General features: G+C 40.0%; 1 protein-coding gene and 1 non-coding gene across 2 annotated transcripts in view; one reads left to right on the top strand and one right to left on the bottom strand.

Moving 5' to 3' along the window:
• Positions 1-19889, bottom strand: part of IGF2BP3 (insulin like growth factor 2 mRNA binding protein 3) — a 153062-nt gene that overhangs the window by 90618 nt on the left and 42555 nt on the right. The window contains exon 3 of the mRNA XM_032401939.1: positions 15035-15083. Within this exon, the coding sequence (XP_032257830.1) occupies positions 15035-15083 (49 nt within the window). The remainder of the gene's footprint in view (positions 1-15034; positions 15084-19889) is intronic.
• On the top strand, positions 19162-19261 carry LOC116631221. The gene has a single exon (XR_004299151.1). It is a non-coding gene; the product is annotated as a U6 spliceosomal RNA (small nuclear RNA).

Below are 19889 nucleotides of genomic sequence, written 5' to 3'. Positions count from 1 at the left end.
CCATATGACACAAAAATCTTTAGTTGTTAGAGGTTGGTAAGGGGAATAGGACTACACAAGAGTATCATTAGGGTATCTTTTTGTCGTGACAGATCCTATATCCTGACTGCAACCGTATCACACAAATATATACATGTTCAAATTCAAAGAACTGTAATGCCAGAAAAAGGTCAGTTTTAATGTAGGTTAATTTCAAGCAAATTTACTCCTATATTTTATTATTAACAAGTGAGCAGGCAGGAAGACGTCAAGAACAACACAGAGTCATCAAGTCAGTGAGACTAACATCTTCTCCCACTCCTGCCCCCAGCCTTTGTCATATGCTCTCCTGCTGGAGTCCTAAAGATTCCCTTTTCTAGGATGAACAATCTAGGAGCCCCTAGTTTATGTGAATGACATGCCACCTTCAATGGATTTCAATACTCATTTATTTTGAAGGATGTTAAGAGAGATTTTTTTGTTTAATAATTTATTTTATCCAACAGAATACTATAAGCTTTCCTGATCACCAATCTTCACAAGTGTTTTGTTTTTTTTTTTTTTTAAGTATTTTACTTACTTATTTGAGAGAGACAGAGATAATGAGAACACAAGCAGGAACAAAGGGAGAAGCAGACTCCTGCTGAGCAGGGAGCCCAATGCGGGGCGTGATCCCAGGACCCCGGGATTCTGACCTAAGCTGAAGGCAGACGCTTAAGGACTGAGCCACCCAGGCACCCCTATTTTCTTTTTTAAAATCAGGTATATTTCCCTCCTTTTTCTTCTCAGACTCAGTAACTTATACATATTTTGGTTCCCTATCAAATGAGAGGCACCTGGCTGGCTCAGTTGGTACAGAATGGGACTCTTGATCACAAGGTCATGAATTCAAGCCTTATGTTGGGCATGGAGCCTACTTCAAAAAAAAAAAAAAAAAAAAGCCCCATACTCATCCCTAAAATATACTCAATCTGAGTATTTAGGTTAAATGCCCTTACAAACAAGATAAAGGAATTCAGTGGTGAAAACATGTAATCCTCTGAATAAGGTACAAAAATAACAAGCCTACCACCACTGTTAGTGTTTTGACTTCTGGTCTTCCGGGCTTGTCCCTTTTCATGTCTTCTTAAATGGTTTATATGAGTAAACTGAACATTCTAAACTTTCTCAACATTTTTAAACACTTAACTCATTTTCTCCTTAAAGTTTTCACAGGTGTTATGTACTGCTCACTGTATTAAAAAAACAAAAGTTAGATATACAAATGTCCCATAATTTATAGGCTAATTCCCAAACCTCATTTGACATCCAGTGGATATGATCTTTTTTTTTTTTTTTTTAAAGTAAACTCTACTCCCAACATGAGGCGCAAACTCACCACCCTGAGATCAAGAGTCACATGCTCTACTGACTGAGCCAGCCAGAAGCCCCTGATCCACCACTGTTTACATCATGGTGTTAACAGAACCAAATTCACCTTTGATTCAGTTCAACTGCTGTCTGCTTACTAGCTTTACAAGAAGTAAAAACTTACATGTGGTAAATTACTTAAATTAAAACTTAAGTTGTTTTGTTTAAACATATTTGTGTTTTCACCAACAGAAATTAAACAAAAAGCAGAAGAGAATGAGAGGGGGAGAAGCTCCATGCCCTTTCCCCCATACCTTGCCCTATGCATCTCTTCCATTTGGCAGTCCCTGAGTTGTATCCTTTATAATAAACCAGCAATAGTAGAGAGAGAGAGAGCAAGAGCGAGAGGAGAGGAGGAAGGGCTAGGAAGGGTAGGGGAGCCCAAAGTGCCATGTAGGACACTGAGGTGTGGCTTTTAACCACTTTCATCTCACCACACATCATCTCTTTTGGCCTCTTTTTCAACTCATGCTACCTGGTAATCTATTTGGTTTATGTATGCTTCCTTCCACATTACCTGAATGCCCTTCTAAAATAAAGTATATGGTTATAATTAGACTTATTATTCTACCATTCCTTCTTTCAAAAGTTTGTGTCAAGCAATGCCAGGCACTGAGAATACGAGAGTCTCCTGCAGCATAAGAAGAAATACGTATTTGGTCCTTGTCCCTGATGCCTGATACAGAGCTCCTAAATCCCTTAGAGTTTCCTGAATGCTCAGGGTGATAGGAATGTCTTCTGTTCTGATGAGCCAACTCTTGGTGGGTCCTAGACAGCTTCAGAATGGAGGCTGATCACCAGAGAGACCAAGGCACGATTGGAGACTTAGAACTTACACCCCACTCCCCAAACTCTGGGAAGAGGAGGAGCACTGGAGATTGAATTAATCACCATGGCCAGTGATTCAATTAATCATGCTTATGTAATGAAGCCTTCATAAAATCCCAAAAGAATGGGTTCGGAGAGCTTCCAGATTGGTGAACACATGGAGATGTGGCAAGAATGTTGTACCTGGAGAGGACATGGAAGCTCTGCAATCCTTTCCCCTTACCTTGTCCTGTGCATTTCTTCCATCTGGCTGTTCTGAGTTATATCACTTACACTAAATTGGTAATAGTAAGTTAAGTGCTTTCCTGAGTTCTGTGAGCCATTCTAGTGAATTACTGGTGAGAGGGGAGAAGGGAGGGACATGCTACTGTGGGACCCTCCAAATTTATAATCAGGCCTAAGTGTGAGTAACCTGGGCATCCCACTGCACATGGCATCTGAGATCCAGACAGTCTTGTGAGATGGAGCCCTTAACCTGGAGTCTGATATTAAATCCAATAGTTAGTGTCAGAAATGAATTGAGTTGTAGGACACTTTGTTGGTGTTGAAGAGTTGGGAGAATGGTATTGGAAGAGATACCATGTACTTGGTATAAGAAGTGTTCTAAGTAATAATGACACAGATCACCCCCTCTCAACATTCTCAATCAAGCCAACAAACCTCTTACCTCACACAGAAAACAGCAAGTTATGGGTGTTTTGAGGGCTCCTGAGACTTTAGAACATAAAGATCCATCAATCCCATGCAGAAAAGAGATCAGTTTTTAAATAGGCTTTGTAAAAGTTACTTTGTTATTTGGCTGTTTGGTCATGAATCATTAAAGTCTGCATAACTATTGCCTTATTTCCCACCCCAAGCATTTAACTTCCTTTCCTCTCAGTCTTTATTCATAGGATCACACTTATTCCTAAATCGCCAATTTGAACTGGGAAGCAGTATGGGAATCCTCTAGAAAGCTCTGCCTGAAACACAAATGAAAGAGATTTATTTACTAATTATTTCTTCTTGGATCTGCCAGGACTGCAAGTGAATAGTACTGAAACCAAAGACTCTCTTTACGACCTTTCCTGTTTACAACTATGAACGATCTGTTTGTGGTTGTTGGTAGCTTAATATAACTCGAACAGAAAAGACCAATTGTTTTCATCTGAAGAGTTACAGGACTCATTTGAAGATTATGAAACTGAAAGAGCAATTTCACAACTTGGCACTAAAGCAGAATCCTAAAATTAGTGCTCAGGCCCTTCTAAAGATAGTTTTAAAGCTTGAGAATACAAAGCAGGAGCCCTCACGGTCAGCCCTCAGAGGGTGGTTGTGCCCACAATGTTTTCTCCATTTACACATGGTAAGATGCTTAAAACAGTTGCCTTAGGACTGAATTTTCTACAGGGTGGTGGCCACAGGGTACAGGGAAATACACCAAAGGAAGCATGGGGGGGGGGACCCACACATCTGTGGCCAAAAAGCAAACAGGAGAATCAAGGGTGACCTCAAGGCCAAGCCCATGTGACCTAAGCACTATTAAAATTCACAGGGAAAGCAAAGAAATGATTTGAGAGGGAAAGAAACTCTGTTTTAAACCTTAAATGCAAAGAATATTCCAGAGAACGTTTGCTTCTAAGCAAGAAGCAAAACACAGGCAGCAACAAGTGGAATTTCTAAGAGAAAAAACAAAGGAGTGAATAATAGAGAAATGTTCACATTTAGGAATGGAAAAGCACATGTCAGGGCACAGAAGAGTGGCCATGACTAAAACCGTTGGAGGAGCTGAGAACATAACTGTTGCAAACAAAATGAACAACCAAGAAAAGGCCAATGGATTTGGTCCCAAGAGGAGCATGACACTCTGTGATCTCTCAACCCCATTTCCCAAGGAGCCAGGCTCCTGAGAGAAAGGGCTGATTCCAGTCCTTGGAGCAGAAAACATACAAGATGAACCTGGGACTTCTTGAAACCCAAATCAAGGAAGATCTCAACTACAGAGGTAGCATCCAAAGGACACTGGCGGGACGCCTAGGTGGCTCAGTCAGTTAAGTGTCTGCCTTTGGCTCAGGTCATGATCCTAGGGCCCTGGGATCGAGTCCCGTGTCAGGCTCCTTGCTCGGCAGGGAGCCGCTTCTTCTTCTCCCTCTTCCTCTGCCTGCCGTTCCCCCTGCTTGTGCGTGCACACGCACGCTCTTTAACAAACATAAAATCTTAAAAAAAAAAAAAGACACTGGCACGGTCTTGAAGTTTTCACAAGTCTCTCAGGATTAGGATAATTTGAGTATTAATATGAATGATTCCAATAACTTTGAAACCCAAAGTTGTGTAAATCCATGAGCTCACAATTATATACATAAAAACTCATTGGTAAAAACAAAACCCTCAGTGGTCACTTTTGTAGGATGCCAAGGCACCCAAATTTATAAGGTAGAAAATGAAAGATTGAGCACTTTTCCTGTCTGTCTTACAGACTTTACCTCAGGGTGATCAAATAACTGATGAGAACAAGTTTACAAATAATGAATGAAGAAATTATAGAATTAAAATATTACCATCTTACAACTACACAATTACGAATCTAAGCAGCGATCAGTGGCATTTCACATCATACAGACAGACATTATGTACCTTCTATTGGAAGAATGCATAACCACCTATTACTCTGTTTTGTCCAAACAAAAAACTGAACTTATATCTAATGCAAGTCCACAAGGGTTAGAGGAACATGTTAAGGGGTAACACATGGATACAGTTCAGCAAAGTAAGAATGTAGAACATTCTACAGAATAAACCAACTTCAAGAAATACATAGCACCAGGGGCACCCGGGTGCCTCAGTCATTAAGCGTCTGCCTTTGGCTCAGGTCATGATCCCAGGGTCCTGCGACTGAGCCCCTCATTGGGCTCCCTGCTCAGCGGGAAGCCTGCTTCTCCCTCTCCCACTCCCCCTGTTTGTGTTCCTGCTCTCGCTATCTCTGTCAAATAACTAAATAAAATCTTTAAAAAAAATAAAAAGAAATACATAGCACCAAAAAAGGGGATGGGGGGGGGTCCTACTGATTAACTGTCTTAAAAAAGATCTTGCTTAGATCCTGATTCAAACAAAAACTTTTATACATTGAGATAATCAAGGAAACACAAATGATTAGATATTTGAGTTACTATCAATTTAATACGTATTTTTTTTTAAAGTAGGCTCCACACCCAGTGTGGAACCCAATGCAGGGCTTGAACTCAGGACCCTGAGATGGAGACCTGAGCTGAGATCAAGAGTCAGATGCTTAACCAACTGAGCCACCCAGTGGTGAATTTTTAAAAGAGATGGTTATAGATTGAAATGTGTATCCTCAGGATTCATATCATGAAGTGTTAACTCCCAGTCCTTTAGATTGTAACCATATTTGGTGATCAGGACTTTACAGAGATCAAGTTACAATGAAGTCATTATGGGGCACCTGGATGGTTCAATCAGTAGAGCATGTGACTCTTGATCTTGGGATCATGAGTTCAAGCCCCACGTTGCACATAGAGCTTATTAAAAAAAAAAAAAGTCATTAGGGTCGATCCTAATGCAATAGAATGGATGTCCTTATAAAAAGGAGAAATTTGGACACAGACATACACACAGCAAGAACAGCACATGAAGACTGGAGTTTTGCTGCCACAAGCCAGGGAACTACCAGAAGAGAGAAGTCTTGAACAGATGCTTCCCTCACAGCCTTCAGGAGAATACAAATGCACTGACAGCTTGTTATCAGACTACTAGCCTCCAGAACTATGAGATTATAAAGTTTCTGTTGTTTAAGCCACCCACCCTGCGGTATTTTGTTACAGCAGCCCTAGCAAACTAATACAGAGACATTATCTTTTAGAGATACATATTGCAGTTATTTACTAAATGAAATTAATAGGAAGTCTAGGATTTGCTTCAAAATAATCTGGAAAAGGGTAAGAGAGTAGAGCTATAAACAAGATTGGCTCACCATATATTTATAATGGTTGAAATTGGGTACCATTATATTAACCTATTTTTATCTTTGATATTTTTTGTAATAAAAGGTTTAGGGGCGCCTGGGTGGCTCAGTCATTAAGCGTCTGCCTTCGGCTCAGGTCATGATCCCAGGGTCCTGGGATCGAGCCCTGCATCGGGCTCGCTGCTCAGCGGGAGGCCTGCTTCTCCCTCTCCCACTCCCCCTGCTTGTGTTCCCTTTCTCGCTGTCTCTCTCTCTGTCAAAGAAATAAATAAAACATCTTTAAAAAAAAAAAAAAAGGTTTAAATGAAGGGCCTGGAGACCTTTGAGATAACCATCTCAGAAGAACAACAGAAGTACAGGGCGTAAGTCCAGGATCATGGTGCAAGGGCATTGTAAACACATGGAGGTAGCAGCTTGGGACCAGAAATACTTGCCGCATATACTGTTTCTATACAGGTCATAGGATAACTCTGGTATTTAATTCCCCTGCATGTCTTTCACCAAATCATTTCTAATGAGACCACGTCCAACCCATCCCAGAGCAATGATGCATAAAGAACGCCATTGTCCACGGTTCTCTAAAAGGAAGGGTTTACCAGTAACTTACCCAAATAATCTGTTCAACCCCATTCATCACTCATAACCATGCATTTCCTCCAAACCTGGGGAGAATCCCTTCTCTATTGGGTTCACTGTCAAAATTTTAGGGGCATCTTGAAAGCAAATAAATGATGATAATTATAAGAAAGAGAAACTTACCTTTGGGGGAAGTTTTCTGTTTGAGTAACCTGATTAAGAGCAGAAACTCTACCACTTTCCAGTTGCGTGACCCTGGGCAAGTTACTTCACCTCTCTGTACCTCAGCTGCCTCATCTGTAAAGTGGGGACATGGGACTGTTGTGAAGATAAAATGGGTTAATTCAGCGCCTACCACATAAGTGCTCAGTAAGTGTCAGCTATTTACGGGACAGTGCTCAGAGTCAGGTCACAGTGAAGAAAGATCACCAATGTGTGTCAATGGTTTCCTCAACTTGCCTGTTCCGGTCCTTCAGATTTATTTGGCAGAGATCAACTAGCTCTAACAACTGATGTCATAGTGATTTTCAAAGAGGCCCACAAAACTTCCCCAGGGGCGAAAGAGGGAACCAGCAGACAAGGTCCTATGCCAGCTTTCAACAGCTCTGCATTTATATTCATATACCAGGCTTCTGCCATACCATGTCCCTTGAAGAGAAAAGTCAGAAAATCACCTACCAAGAACACTGTTTATCCGTTACTACTTTATTTACAACTCAAAGATATCTGCTGCAAAAGCCAACCTTTAAATGGGTTATTTGTAATATTCAACATCAATGCCTCTTGTGACTTCTCATTCAGTTCATGGTTAATGTCAACCCCACTATGTCTAGAGATGATGTCTTTTTCTGTTTGATTGAGTACCTCATCTTGTTAGCTTCTCATCGTCAATTATACTTAAATGGTTCAGTCTCACCCAACTTCTGTTCATCATTAATTCATGCATTCACCCTGGGCCAAAAAGCATCTGACCAGAGCACCAAACAGTAATCAGCACTTGCACAGATGAAGATGAATGAGTTTCTGCCACTGAACACATCCACCAGACGTCACCTAACTGACTCCATGGCCCTGGCCTAAATCTCTTTACTGGGAAGTCATCCCCCCTCCCCCAGTCTCCAACACAGTCTTCTAATTCCCAGCACACACTCATCCAAGGCTTACTACGAGCGCTCTCTGAGAACCACTTTAGGTAACTATGCTACAGTTTTGCTCTCCCCCTTCCAGACTGGATAATGCGGCATCACTACTTTCTTGCATACTTCCCTATTTCTTTCTAAATAAAGACTCCTTTGGTTTCCCTTCTGCCAGAGCCTAGTATAACAACATTGTTATTTCTACTTACTAGTAGTACAGCCAGGGTGCTTCTCCTGTAATCAATCTTTCTTACTATATTCAGAGTCCATACGGAAACAAAGTAACAGACATGGGACCTTACCAGCTTTAAGAAACTATTACTAATCTTATCCGTATTTCTGACCTCTACAACTTGCTTCCATTAAGCATTCTTCTCAGTGCAATGTGGATAATATAATTTCTCCATTCTGAGTACTTGCCTCATCTCACAACATATCCATTTTCTGAGGTTTCTACCTTATTTATTACAATAGGTCTTCCATTGCAGTCTGAAATGTGGCCATCTCTCAAAAGCTTTAGCCCTTCTATCAGACAGTGGACAGGACTAACATGAATGTAATTTATAGGGAAGTTCTGCTACCACCCCCTATTAGGTCTTACTATCAACAACACTCCCCACCAGCAAACTATAAAGGAATAAACTTTTAATCATGGAGGAAGCCAAGAAAGTTCTAACATTCCCTATCCCCTAGAAGTCAACTTTCTCCAAGCTGGTTACTAGGAGCTAGGTTCAAAACAAACTAGCCAAACACTAAATACAGTGTTGTTAAGGCAGTACTATAGCCCTGCGAAAGAAGAGCCTTCTAAAATTTCCTACAAGATATACTTCCAAAAATTGCTTCAAGCACATATGGAAGTACCAAAAAGACCTTTAGAAGAAATCATTAAGGGGCCCCTGGGTGGCTCAGTTGGTTGAGCGTCCAACTCTTGGTTTTGGCTCAGGCTGTGATCTCACGGGTCATGGGACTGAGCCACGGGTCAGGCTCTGAGTTCAGCAGAGTCTGTTTGAAGAGTCTCACTCTCTGCCCCTCCCCCCACTCATTCGCTTGCATGCTCTCTCACTCTCTCTAAAATGGATAAATAAAAGAAAAAAAAAAAAGAAATCATTAAGGTAACTCTGCTGAGAAGAAACCCAAACAGTATTTTATGTCGCTATTTCCAACTTACAGCTTTGGTTTTTCATTTTTAGTACACTGGTTACTTGCTTTCCCTGTCCAGAACCAGAGACCAACTCATATATGTCCGAAGGCTGGATACAAACGGAGAAGGCTTTAGTTATAAAGAAAATCCCTTTACCCCTCCCCTACATTCAGCCCATGATACCGCTTCTGCTTCCTCTACTCAATCACACCAGACTACACACATGGCAGAAACAGACCTTACACTGTGGAAATCTCTTCAGAGTTTCTTCCCAAGATACTTGTCTTCCCAGCTCAGTTAAGTCCAGGAAAAATTGGATATTCAATCCTTGAGGTAAAGCCAACATACATTCTGGATTTTCTACCAAGACTGTGATATCAAAGTATGCAATCCTCCTAAGTATTTGTCAGACCACATATTCAAATCTTTGCCTTAGAAAATATAGTGGTGGGGCGTCTCGGTGGCTCAGTTGGTTAAGCGTCTGCCTTCGGCTCAGGTCATAAACTCAGGGTGCTGGGATCAAACCCCGTCACAGGCTCCGTGCTCAGCAGGGAGTGTGCTTCTCCCTCTCCCTCTATCCCTCCCCCCAGCTCATGCTTCTCTCATGCTCTCTCACTCTCAAATAAATAAATAAAATCTTCAAAAAAAGAGAGAGAGAAAGAAAATATGGTGGCTTCAGTCTTGGGCAATGTCAGGGCCTTGTCATGTAGAACCTCTCAGATGAAGAGGACTAACTAGCTCAGACTATTCTCCCAGACAGTGAACTTTGGGAAACATCACTCTACTTTTATCGCCCAACCCCAAAATGAGAACCTAATTTACTCTTTACAACATTTCATTTACATAACTAATGAGTCTTACATTTCTTTCCGAGAAGGTACTCGTTTTGGTATTCTGAGAGTACTTATTAGGAATTTTGATTAGACTGGAAAGCAGTAGTAAGAGATTAGGAAATGAGATTAGGAAAAACTCTCTTTGACAATCCTTTCCTAAGGCCTTGGTAATTTATTTGTTAAATGCAGAAAGAAATTTCTTAAATTTGGGAAATGGGGCCCATCTGAGACGCTGACTAAGAAGAAACCATGTTCTCAAAGGTGTTGAAAGTGAAGTGTACTGCTGGGACTCTGTCACTCCCCCACCTCTGTGTTGTTTGTCCAAGAAGGTACCACCCACTCAAATCCTTAGCACACATGCTCACCTCCTTCAGGGCACCTGAGGACCCAGGTCTGCTGGCCATCAGGACTGTAGATGTGGCCCTTCTATCATTCTGGTCACACCAAAAATCTACTCTTCAAGTATCTCAGGCAAGGGGATGGGAGGTAGAAAAGCAACAATTTCTCCTATTCCCCTTCTACATTCCACATACTTGGAGAAAAACAAAACTACCTAATTCTCCAGCAATAGGTCCTTCAAAAAGTTAGTTTCCTCATATTTTTATCTGCCAAAAAACAAACACTTAAGTAGTGAAATAGTTGGCCAATCCAGTGCCCCTAAGTGCTTTATCATCGTCCAAAACTACACGGTTAGAATCTGTTTAACCCCTGCTTGGCACACACAGCATGCAAGATGCACTACACAGAGAACCCGAAAGGAATCCCCTTCTGATCATTTAGTATATGACGGTATAAAGAAAATATAAACAATAAATGAATGCAAACATAAAATAAAAAATATCATAGTGGAATGAAGTAATTAACAATCCAGCTACAGATCTGCATATTCAGTGTTTCTGCCCTGGTTCCAGATTCTGTCAGCTCTTCAGTGACTTCAAAGAAAATGGCTTGACTGGCAGAACAGGGCAGGAATTTTCACTTCTGGGTTAGAACTCTGACTGAAGGGCACCTGGGTGGCTCAGTCAGTTAAGCATCTGCCTTCAGCTCAGGTCATGATCCCGGGGTTCTGCGATCAAGCCCCGAGTCAGGCTCCCTGCTGAGTGGGGAGTCTGCTTCTCCCTCTCCCTCTGCCCCTCCCCCCCAGCTCATGCTCTCTTGCAAATGAATGAATGAATAAATAAATAAATAAAATTAAAATTAAAAAAAAGAACTCTGAGTGAATATTAAGCTCTTGGTTCCAGATCTACCTTTCAACTTTTCAATGCTAGGACTCTACACCCTGTATCACTCCTTAGACCCCAGTTCCCTGGTAGTTTCAGAGACTGGAAGACAGGAATGAGGACACAGGACAGGCTCTTTCCCATTTATCAGCTGTCCCTAACAGCAGTGCGTTTCAGTCTCTAGCTGCCATGGGCACGCCTAGAGCCAGTTTCATCACCTCCTTCCCCCCCATCCCAGGCACCAGCCACAACCCTTGCTCAGAGTCTCAAATACTCAGGGCTCTCTCTCCAAGTTTCGAAGATCTGATCATCTCAACCTCTTAGTCTGACCCCTCAGCCTTCAGATGGTAGCCATTCCCTGCAGTCACCACCTCTGGATTCCCCTTTTCAGTCCTCCAGCACCTGTGTAATCCTTTACATTCAATTTCCCCTGGTGAAAAACATAGTGTTTTCTGGGCTCCAGGCTGGACCTAAGACAAGCACCAGAACGTAAGGTTAAGAGGAGATGAATTTGGGGGCGCCTGGGTGGCTCAGTCAGTTAAGCGTCTGCCTTCGGCTCAGGTCATGATCAGGGTCCTGGGTTTGAGCCCCACAGGGAGCCCGCTTCTCCCTCTGCCGCTCCCCCGCTTGTGCTCTCTGTCAAATAAATCTTTAAAAAACATTTTTTTAAGAAAAAATATTAAAAAAAAAAAAGAGGAGGTGAATTTGTTGCTCATGTCCTAGCTAAAATGTAGTGTGCACTTCTATGTACCACGCATTTTTAAGGGCTTTAGCATACACCATTCTATCAATGTTCACAGCAACCCAATGAGGTGGCTGCGATCCTCATCCTCATGTTATAAATGAAGAAAATGAGGCTCAGAAGAGTTTTAAAACCTGCTCAGAGATCACACAACTAGAAAGTAGTGGAGCTGGGATACAATTCCAAGTCTGAACCCCAAAGCCACCTGCTTTTCTAGATACTGACCCCAAAAGCCACTAAGGCTTTTCTAGATACTTCATGCTGCTTCGAAGGACTACTGACATGATTCAAAAATAACTTACTTTAAGTATATGCTTGTTTGTTATCCTTTTAGGTCCTAGTCCCTAACAGTTCTTCTCCCTTTTAACATGCCCTTGTTTGACTAGAACATTATCACATGTCCTGTGGAATGTCTCATATTCTGGACTTGACTAGTTATTTCTTCACGGCATCATTTAAAGTTGTGCCTCTATTGTCTATATTTTTGGTGATTCAAAGTTAGACTGAAACTGAAACCAGTCAAGTCTTTTTTTTTAAATAAGGTTAGACTATTTCACCCGTGTTTCTCTGTATTTCCTCACTGCATCCAATCAGGAGGCACAAATGTTTGGCCATTCCATTGTCAGTGAATCTAAGATTAACCAGTGGATTCAAAGTTTAATCCCTCCATTATAAAGGGAATCTGGACCTTTAAATCCAAAATTATCACTGTCTATACAGCTTTGGCACAAGATAGCCGGCATACTCCGAGTGTACAAATAAAACGTTATACAAAGTGGGGCGCCTGGGTGGCTCAGTCGTTAAGCGTCTGCCTTCGGCTCAGGTCATGATCCCAGGGTTCTGGGATCCAGCCCCGCATCGGGCTCCCTGCTCGGCGGGAAGCCTGCTTCTCCCTCTCCCACTCCCCCTGCTTGTGTTCCCTCTCTCGCTGTGTTTCTCTCTGTCAAATAAAATCTTTAAAAAAAAAAGTTATACAAAGTGACTCATCTCGGGTGCCTGGGTGGCTCAGTCGGTTAAGCGACTGCCTTCGGCTCAGGTCATGATCCTGGAGTCCCGGGATCGAGTCCCACATCAGGCTCCCTTCTCAGCAGGGAGTCTGCTTCTCCCTCTGACCCTCCCCCCGTCATGTGCTCTCTCTCTCTCTCTCTCATTCTCTCTCTCAAATAAATAAATAAAATCTTTAAAAACAAAACAAAAAAAAAAACAAAGTGACTCATCTCAAAAAGGAAGGAACAGGGACGCCTGGGTGGCTCAGTTGGTTAAGCGACTGCCTTCGGCTCAGGTCATGATCCTGGAGTCCCGGGATCGAGTCCCGCATCAGGCTCCCTGCTCGGCAGGGAGTCTGCTTCTCCCTCTGACTCTCCTCCCTCTCATGCTCTCTGTCTCTCATTCTCTCTCTCTCAAAAAAAAAAATAAAATTTTTAAAAAAAAAAAAAAAAAAAGGAAGGAACAGATGGTATTCACTCAAGTCTTCAAGTAAAAGGAAACATCCCAATAGTTCATTCTACTCCTGACAAGCCCTCAGTAATTTTTTATCAGTGTTTCAAACATTTAAAAAAAACTTAAGATCAAAGGTCAAGAGTTTCAAAGTCTAGTCCTAAGCGTCTTACAATTCAGTATTATATATATATACATATATATATATATAATTACAATTCAGTTCTTATTTTTTTGAATCCTGTGTGCCCTTATTCGCCCACCTGAAAATGGAGATAGCACCCCCAACTTCACCTTACCTCAAAGGACTAGGAGGAGGGCAAAATGAAATATAAAAAAGTTAAGAAAAAGTTGAACACAGCAAATAAATATTTATTCTCATGAATTAAATCTTACCCAGAATGAGAAAGAATACAGTAAACTAAAACCTTGAAAAGCCACCAAAAATACAATAAAATAAATGCTTCAAAGCTAGTGCAACTTAAATCTGAAGAGATACTATGAGTGAATGAAGAGAACCGCCACTTGCCTATAGCTGATGTGCTAGGACTCCTATCTTAAAATTGGCTGCTACCATTTGATTATTTCATTGAAAGCTACATTATATGAGATTTGATTCTCAAACAAAAAATCATGTTTAACATGGCCCATGTTAAAATAGGGGGATCAAAGAAATATATCAATAAATAAAAATAAAATAGGGGAACCAAATCCGTAACCTTGATTAGCACAACACTTGATTTGAGTACCCATCCTCCAAGCTACTGAATTTCCTAAACAAGTATTAATCTAAAACGGAAAATGCCTTAGGTTTAATCTTAAAAGTCACTGTTTCCATCTACAAAAACATACTTTCTATACATCATATAACTTGGAAAATGTTTAGCATACACCGAAGAAACAACTCCTCCAGCAAAGATTAAACTCAATAATATCATTCTGAAAATAAATGCTCTAGAATATTACGAGCATAAATGATTTGTTACCAAATGGGACCTTGGGAGAATCACACCTCAGACCAACCTGCCTTAATTCACTGCCAAAGAAACCTTTCAACCATACTTTTCATTTTGGTGAAGGTTTTGGGTTTAGTGACTGACTCACCAAATGTCATTTCAGAAGACTAATGTGAAACACACCAAGCTAGCTACTCTTGATTTTTATATTAGAAAATATATAAAAAGCTGAGCAGTTTTCCCGGCACCACTTCTCCAAGGTAGGTTTTAAGAATTTTCAGGTTCCATCATCAGGAAGATTCAACAGACATTTTCTGTAAATCTCTTCAACCACTGGTGTCTCAAATTCTCACCATGACATCATTATTATGCTCTGGAAGTTACTGACAATGGGATTCAATTGTGCTAAACAGTTTGTTTATACATAGTGAGTACAGTGCCACCATCTGAGCAAAAGAAAGCAGAGTTAACATTTTAAAATAAAGCACAAGTAGCAGGTATGTGTCTTTAAAAATTCTGCTAAGGAGAGAAATTCATATTTAAATATAACTGGTGAACTCATCAGAAAGATCTCAAACAAGATTCTGTTAGGATGGGACTGAATGAGGAAAATTACCCAGTTAAAGTATATCAAAGAGCAGATTTTTAACAGAGATACTATATACCCCTGCAAAGAAAACCCCACAGCAAGACAATACATAAGAATTTTGTGTTCTAGCACAACCCAGAGTTGGGGGGAAGGAGAAAAATGCTTAGAAAAAACTAACAGTAAGCTTAGATACAGAAATCTTGACTTTATTAAATATGTAAATTCTTACCTCCCACTGTAAGTGAGGCGGGATATTCCGTATCTGAAGTTTCCGGATCCTGCAGAAGAATTAAAATGTTTTATAAAAGAAAAAAAAATATGAAAACAAAAGACATTAATAGCCAACATGGATGCTTTGAAGTTATTTAACATATTAACTTTTTATTAACTACATACAAACAAATGTATAATAAGAAACTGCAGCCCAAGGAGGAAAAAGGAGACCAAGTTGATCACAGGATCATATTAAGACCATTTGGAGATCCAGCATCATTGGATTATTACAGTTTATTTTAAAAGCCACTAAAATTAGTTTTTGAGATTTTTTTTTTTTTTTAAGTAATCTCTACAACCAATGTGACGCTCAAACTTACAACCCCAAGATCAAGAGTTCCATGCTTTACTGACTGAGCCAAGCCAGGAGCCCCTAAAATTGGCTTTTTTAAATTATAATATTTGAGAAACATTTCCTCTGGTGACTATATTCTAAATTCAAGCCCTCAAGCCTCAAATTAAGCATACCAGGACACAAACAAATCCATACTACAGATGTTCTTAATCTAAGATCACAGCCAAGGGGTCCATAGATAGATTCAGGGAACCTAGATAGGGGGATAAAAATCACCTATTTATTTTCACTATCCCCTAATTGAAATTTAGTACCTCCTTTAATTGTGAATGTTGGCATTAAACCACAGTAGAATCACACTACTTGTAATTCTGACATTAATATACAGCAGGTATTTTTATAACGCATTAACTTGCTGCAGATTTTTATCATCTACACCCATTACCATGAGATTCAGAGGTGTTGCCAGAAATTATTATGTTAAGCAGTACATATTTACTATGAGTTTTAACATTTTGCTAACTGTATTTCAAAATCAGTGATTTCCTTCATAATCCTATGTATTTTATGTTATGCACTGAAAAACATCCTATGAGGTCCATAAATTTCAGGCTACCAAGTACAGATAACATTAAAAATCCCTGACCGACCTAACTAACACTGTATGTTAACTCACTCAAATTAAAATAAAAACTTTAAAAAAATAGTTTGAAGTTTCTTTTTTTTTTTTAAAGATTTTATTTATTTATTTGAAGGAGAATTTCTAACTAGTTGTTATATAAAAGATCTTTAATGAAATATGTATTTAGCTAGGTATTACTTACTGAGTACACCTAAACTGATGGTTTCTACTGTCATTGCATAATGCTCAAAAATATGTTATCTGGGCGCCTGGGTGGCTCAGTCATTAAGCATCTGCCTTCAGCTCAGGTCATGATCCCAGGGTCCTGGGATCGAGCCCGCGTCGGGCTCCCTGCTCAGGGGGGAGTCTGCTTCTCCCTCTCCCACTCCCCCTGCTTGTGTTCCCTCTCTTGCTGTGTCTCTCTCTGTCAAACAAACAAAATCTTTAAAAAAAAAATATATATATATATATATATGTTATATATATATGTACATATATATATAATACATATATATATATATAATACATATATATATATGTTATCGAAGATTTCTGCTTTCATTAAGTTTATGGAATTTTTGTTAGGCCTAAAACCTTTCCAGCGGAAATAATTCTGGTTGGCATTTGGAAATGTGCATCCTCTCTTTACTGGTCAAAAACGCTGTCAATTTGTCTCTTTACCTACTCAAACTTGCTATTCAAGTTATTTAGCATTCTTTATAATCACTTGTTATATATACAAAACACTTCATTACTATGATGGTTTTACTGGTTTTACTGACACCTAATATAATTCTAAATGTCTCAGCATCCTACATGGACGAATCTTTGTGTCATACATTCAGCTCTTTGGTATTGTATCTATGTGTATAAATTGTTTGGATATTGCCTAACTCGCCCGTTGTATGTGTAATTATTAACCATTCTGATTCATTAAGCTTTCATATCTCAATACCCCCCAAAAAAATCCGACCTTAGTTCAAATGTCCATATATATAAATACATAGTTACATAATATCAATTATATACAATAATATTTAATATAATGCATTTATCCTCTTTTTCTATCCCTTGTTCAACACTGTCAGAGGGAGAAAGGGAGGAAGAGATTATGTGAGATTGTAATATGGAGGCCACACACAAAATCACCCCCTTAGAAGGTAAAGGAATTTATAGTCAACTAGCTATTTAAAAATATATATATATATTAGCAATTGGGCTTAACATATCAAGTGAAATAATTAAATTACTTAACTTCTATAACTAGAAATCTCCCTTTCCTGGTCAAATAATCCACTTATTTTGAAGTACCACAGCAAAACACAACTTAGACCACATTCATAACCTAGTCCTTTCTCTCTTGCATTCCCCTCAAAGCATGAGAAATACATGTCAGATACCACCTATCTCTTAGGGAACTATAAAGAACATGTAGATTAACCAAACTCAGGTACATCCTGTTTGTAAGCATAAACTAAGGAAGAAGGAAAAAGCAGTTTTACATTATTTTTATGGGACAGTAAAACAAAGCCCAATCATCAGGGACAATACACCAAAGAGATGGTAAAAATGTCAATTTAAGAAAAAAAATTTCAACTACCACCTCAGTATCAGAATTTACATAAAAAAGGCTAAGTCTGAGATTTGTTTGAAAATAACTCGTGCTAACAAATACTAAAGTGCAGGGCACATACTGTATCTCTGCTTTTGGATAATGTTATATTTCCCATAAAAGCCTTTAGAAATATACTCTACTGGGGTATCTGGGTGGCTCAGTGAGTTAGGCATCAGACTCTCGAGCTCAGCTGAGGTCTTGATTTCGGGGTCATGAGTTTGGGCCACGAGTTGAGCTCCATACCCAAATTAAGAAAAAAAAAGTATATATACACACAAACACACTCTACTAAGAGGTCTAATATACAAATTACACAATCGCTATATATTGCTTTAGCTAGCAGAAAAGTTACTCAACATTGTGTAATATTTACCCTGGGTAACCAAGGAATAAGATTTACCACACGCATGCAAGTACACATATGCAAGTACTAAGGTTTTGGTTTTTTTTTTTAAGATTTTATTTGAGAGAGCGAGAGAGCAGAGCAAGAGACAGAGCAAAGCAGAGAGAGAGGGACAGAGCAAAGCAGAGCGAGAGAGCAACAGCAAAGCAGAGCAAGAGAGAGGGACAGAGCAAAGCAGAGCAAGAGAGAGAGAGCAGAGCGAGAGAGAGCAGAGCGAGAGAGAGCAGAGCGAGAGAGACAGAGCAGAGCAAGAGAGAGAGAGCAGAGCTGAGAGAGCAGAGCCGAGAGACAGAGCAGAGCAGAGAGAGCAGAGAAAGAAAGAGAACAGAGCAAGAGAGAGCACAAGTGGGGGGCGGGCGGGCATCAAAGGGAGAGGGAGAATCAGGCTCCCCGCTGAGCAGGGAGCCCAACTGGAGGCTCAATCCCAGGACCCTGAGATCATGACCTGAGCTACTCAGGCGCCCCTGCAAGTACTAAGTTTTATTCAAGCACCCGTCAGTAAGGATTAGCAGCGCAGTGTTAAGAAACTAAGTATTCATCCCCTTTGACTCTTTCCTCGGTATATATATTATCAAAATTTTCCCCCAAAAGTACACATATAAGGGTACATACAGAGTTTAGGTCAACTAGCAGGTGATTATTCATATCTCAAAAATAAATACCACTTCACAGGGCTCCCAAGAAATTCTTTAAATAGAATACCATCTTTTGTACATTAGAAGTAATCCATTAGCCATGTTTTCCTAACACATTCTTCAAAATGTATATCCAACATCCATTTACTTATTGAAAGTCACTCCAAACTAATTATTTCCCTTAAATGGCTGTCCAATTTCCATTATCTGATTCTCTCAAGTTTCATTTTAGACAAACATCAGATTATTTTCATATAGTTAGTGTTTTCACATCTAGAGTTGTTCTTTCCCACTTACCAGTAACTTATCTTAACCTCTGCAGTTTCTCCCCTGCTCCTAACCCCATGCTCCCTTCTCAACAGTACAAGACCCAAAAGGCTCAGCATTAAAAGAGACCAAGAAAAGGCATGAATTCTAACCATCCAGCACATAAACACAAACTTCTGACCTGGGAAGTCCTTGAGAACATCCATCCCTCTGCTGCACTTAACGAGTTGGCTATGCACAACCTGCGTGCTCCGCTCGGCAGCACATACACTAAAACTGAAGCGATACAGAGAAGATTAACCTGGCCTGAGCAAGGATGACACACAAATTCGTGAAATTTTTTTTTAGAATTTGAGAAAGCAAGAGAGAGAGAGAGCATGTGCACACGTGCATGTGAGTGGGAGGAGGGGCAGAGGGGGGCAGAGAGAGAGAGAGAGAGAGCATCTCCAGCAGACTCCTCATTGAGAGCAGAGTCTGATGTGGGGCTCAACCCCACCACCCCGAGATCACGACCTGAGCAGAAATCAAGACTTGGATGCTCAATTGACTGAGCCACCCAGGCATCCTGCATTCCCTATTTTTATAGATAAATTTACTGTATATAAATTTCACAAGTTTTTTTTTGCTCAGTATTATGTTTTAGATTTTCCCTAGCAATGCAAGTAAATCCAGGGGTGCCTGGCTGGCTCAGGTGGTAGAGCATGCAACTCTTCATCCCAAGGTCATGAGTTTGAGCCCCACATTGTGTGTAGAGATTATTTTAAACAAACAAAACAAGTTTAAATTCTATTAAAAAAATTATACAAGTAAATCAAGTTCATTCATATTTAAAAAAAGAAAAAAGGACCATCAACTGCTTCACTGATCTCCCATCCCAGCTTTTAAAATTAGGTTATATTTAGGTTTGATTCTAAATAGTTAAGAGTCAAGAAAATAGATACGGATATGTTTCTACCATATGATTACCTAATCAC

The sequence above is a fragment of the Phoca vitulina genome, unplaced genomic scaffold, assembly GCF_004348235.1.
Source record: "Phoca vitulina isolate PV1807 unplaced genomic scaffold, GSC_HSeal_1.0 scaffold4, whole genome shotgun sequence".
NCBI lineage: Eukaryota > Metazoa > Chordata > Mammalia > Carnivora > Phocidae > Phoca > Phoca vitulina.
The sequence above is the reverse complement of the archived record's forward strand: the minus strand, read 5'-3'. Positions and strand labels throughout refer to the sequence as shown.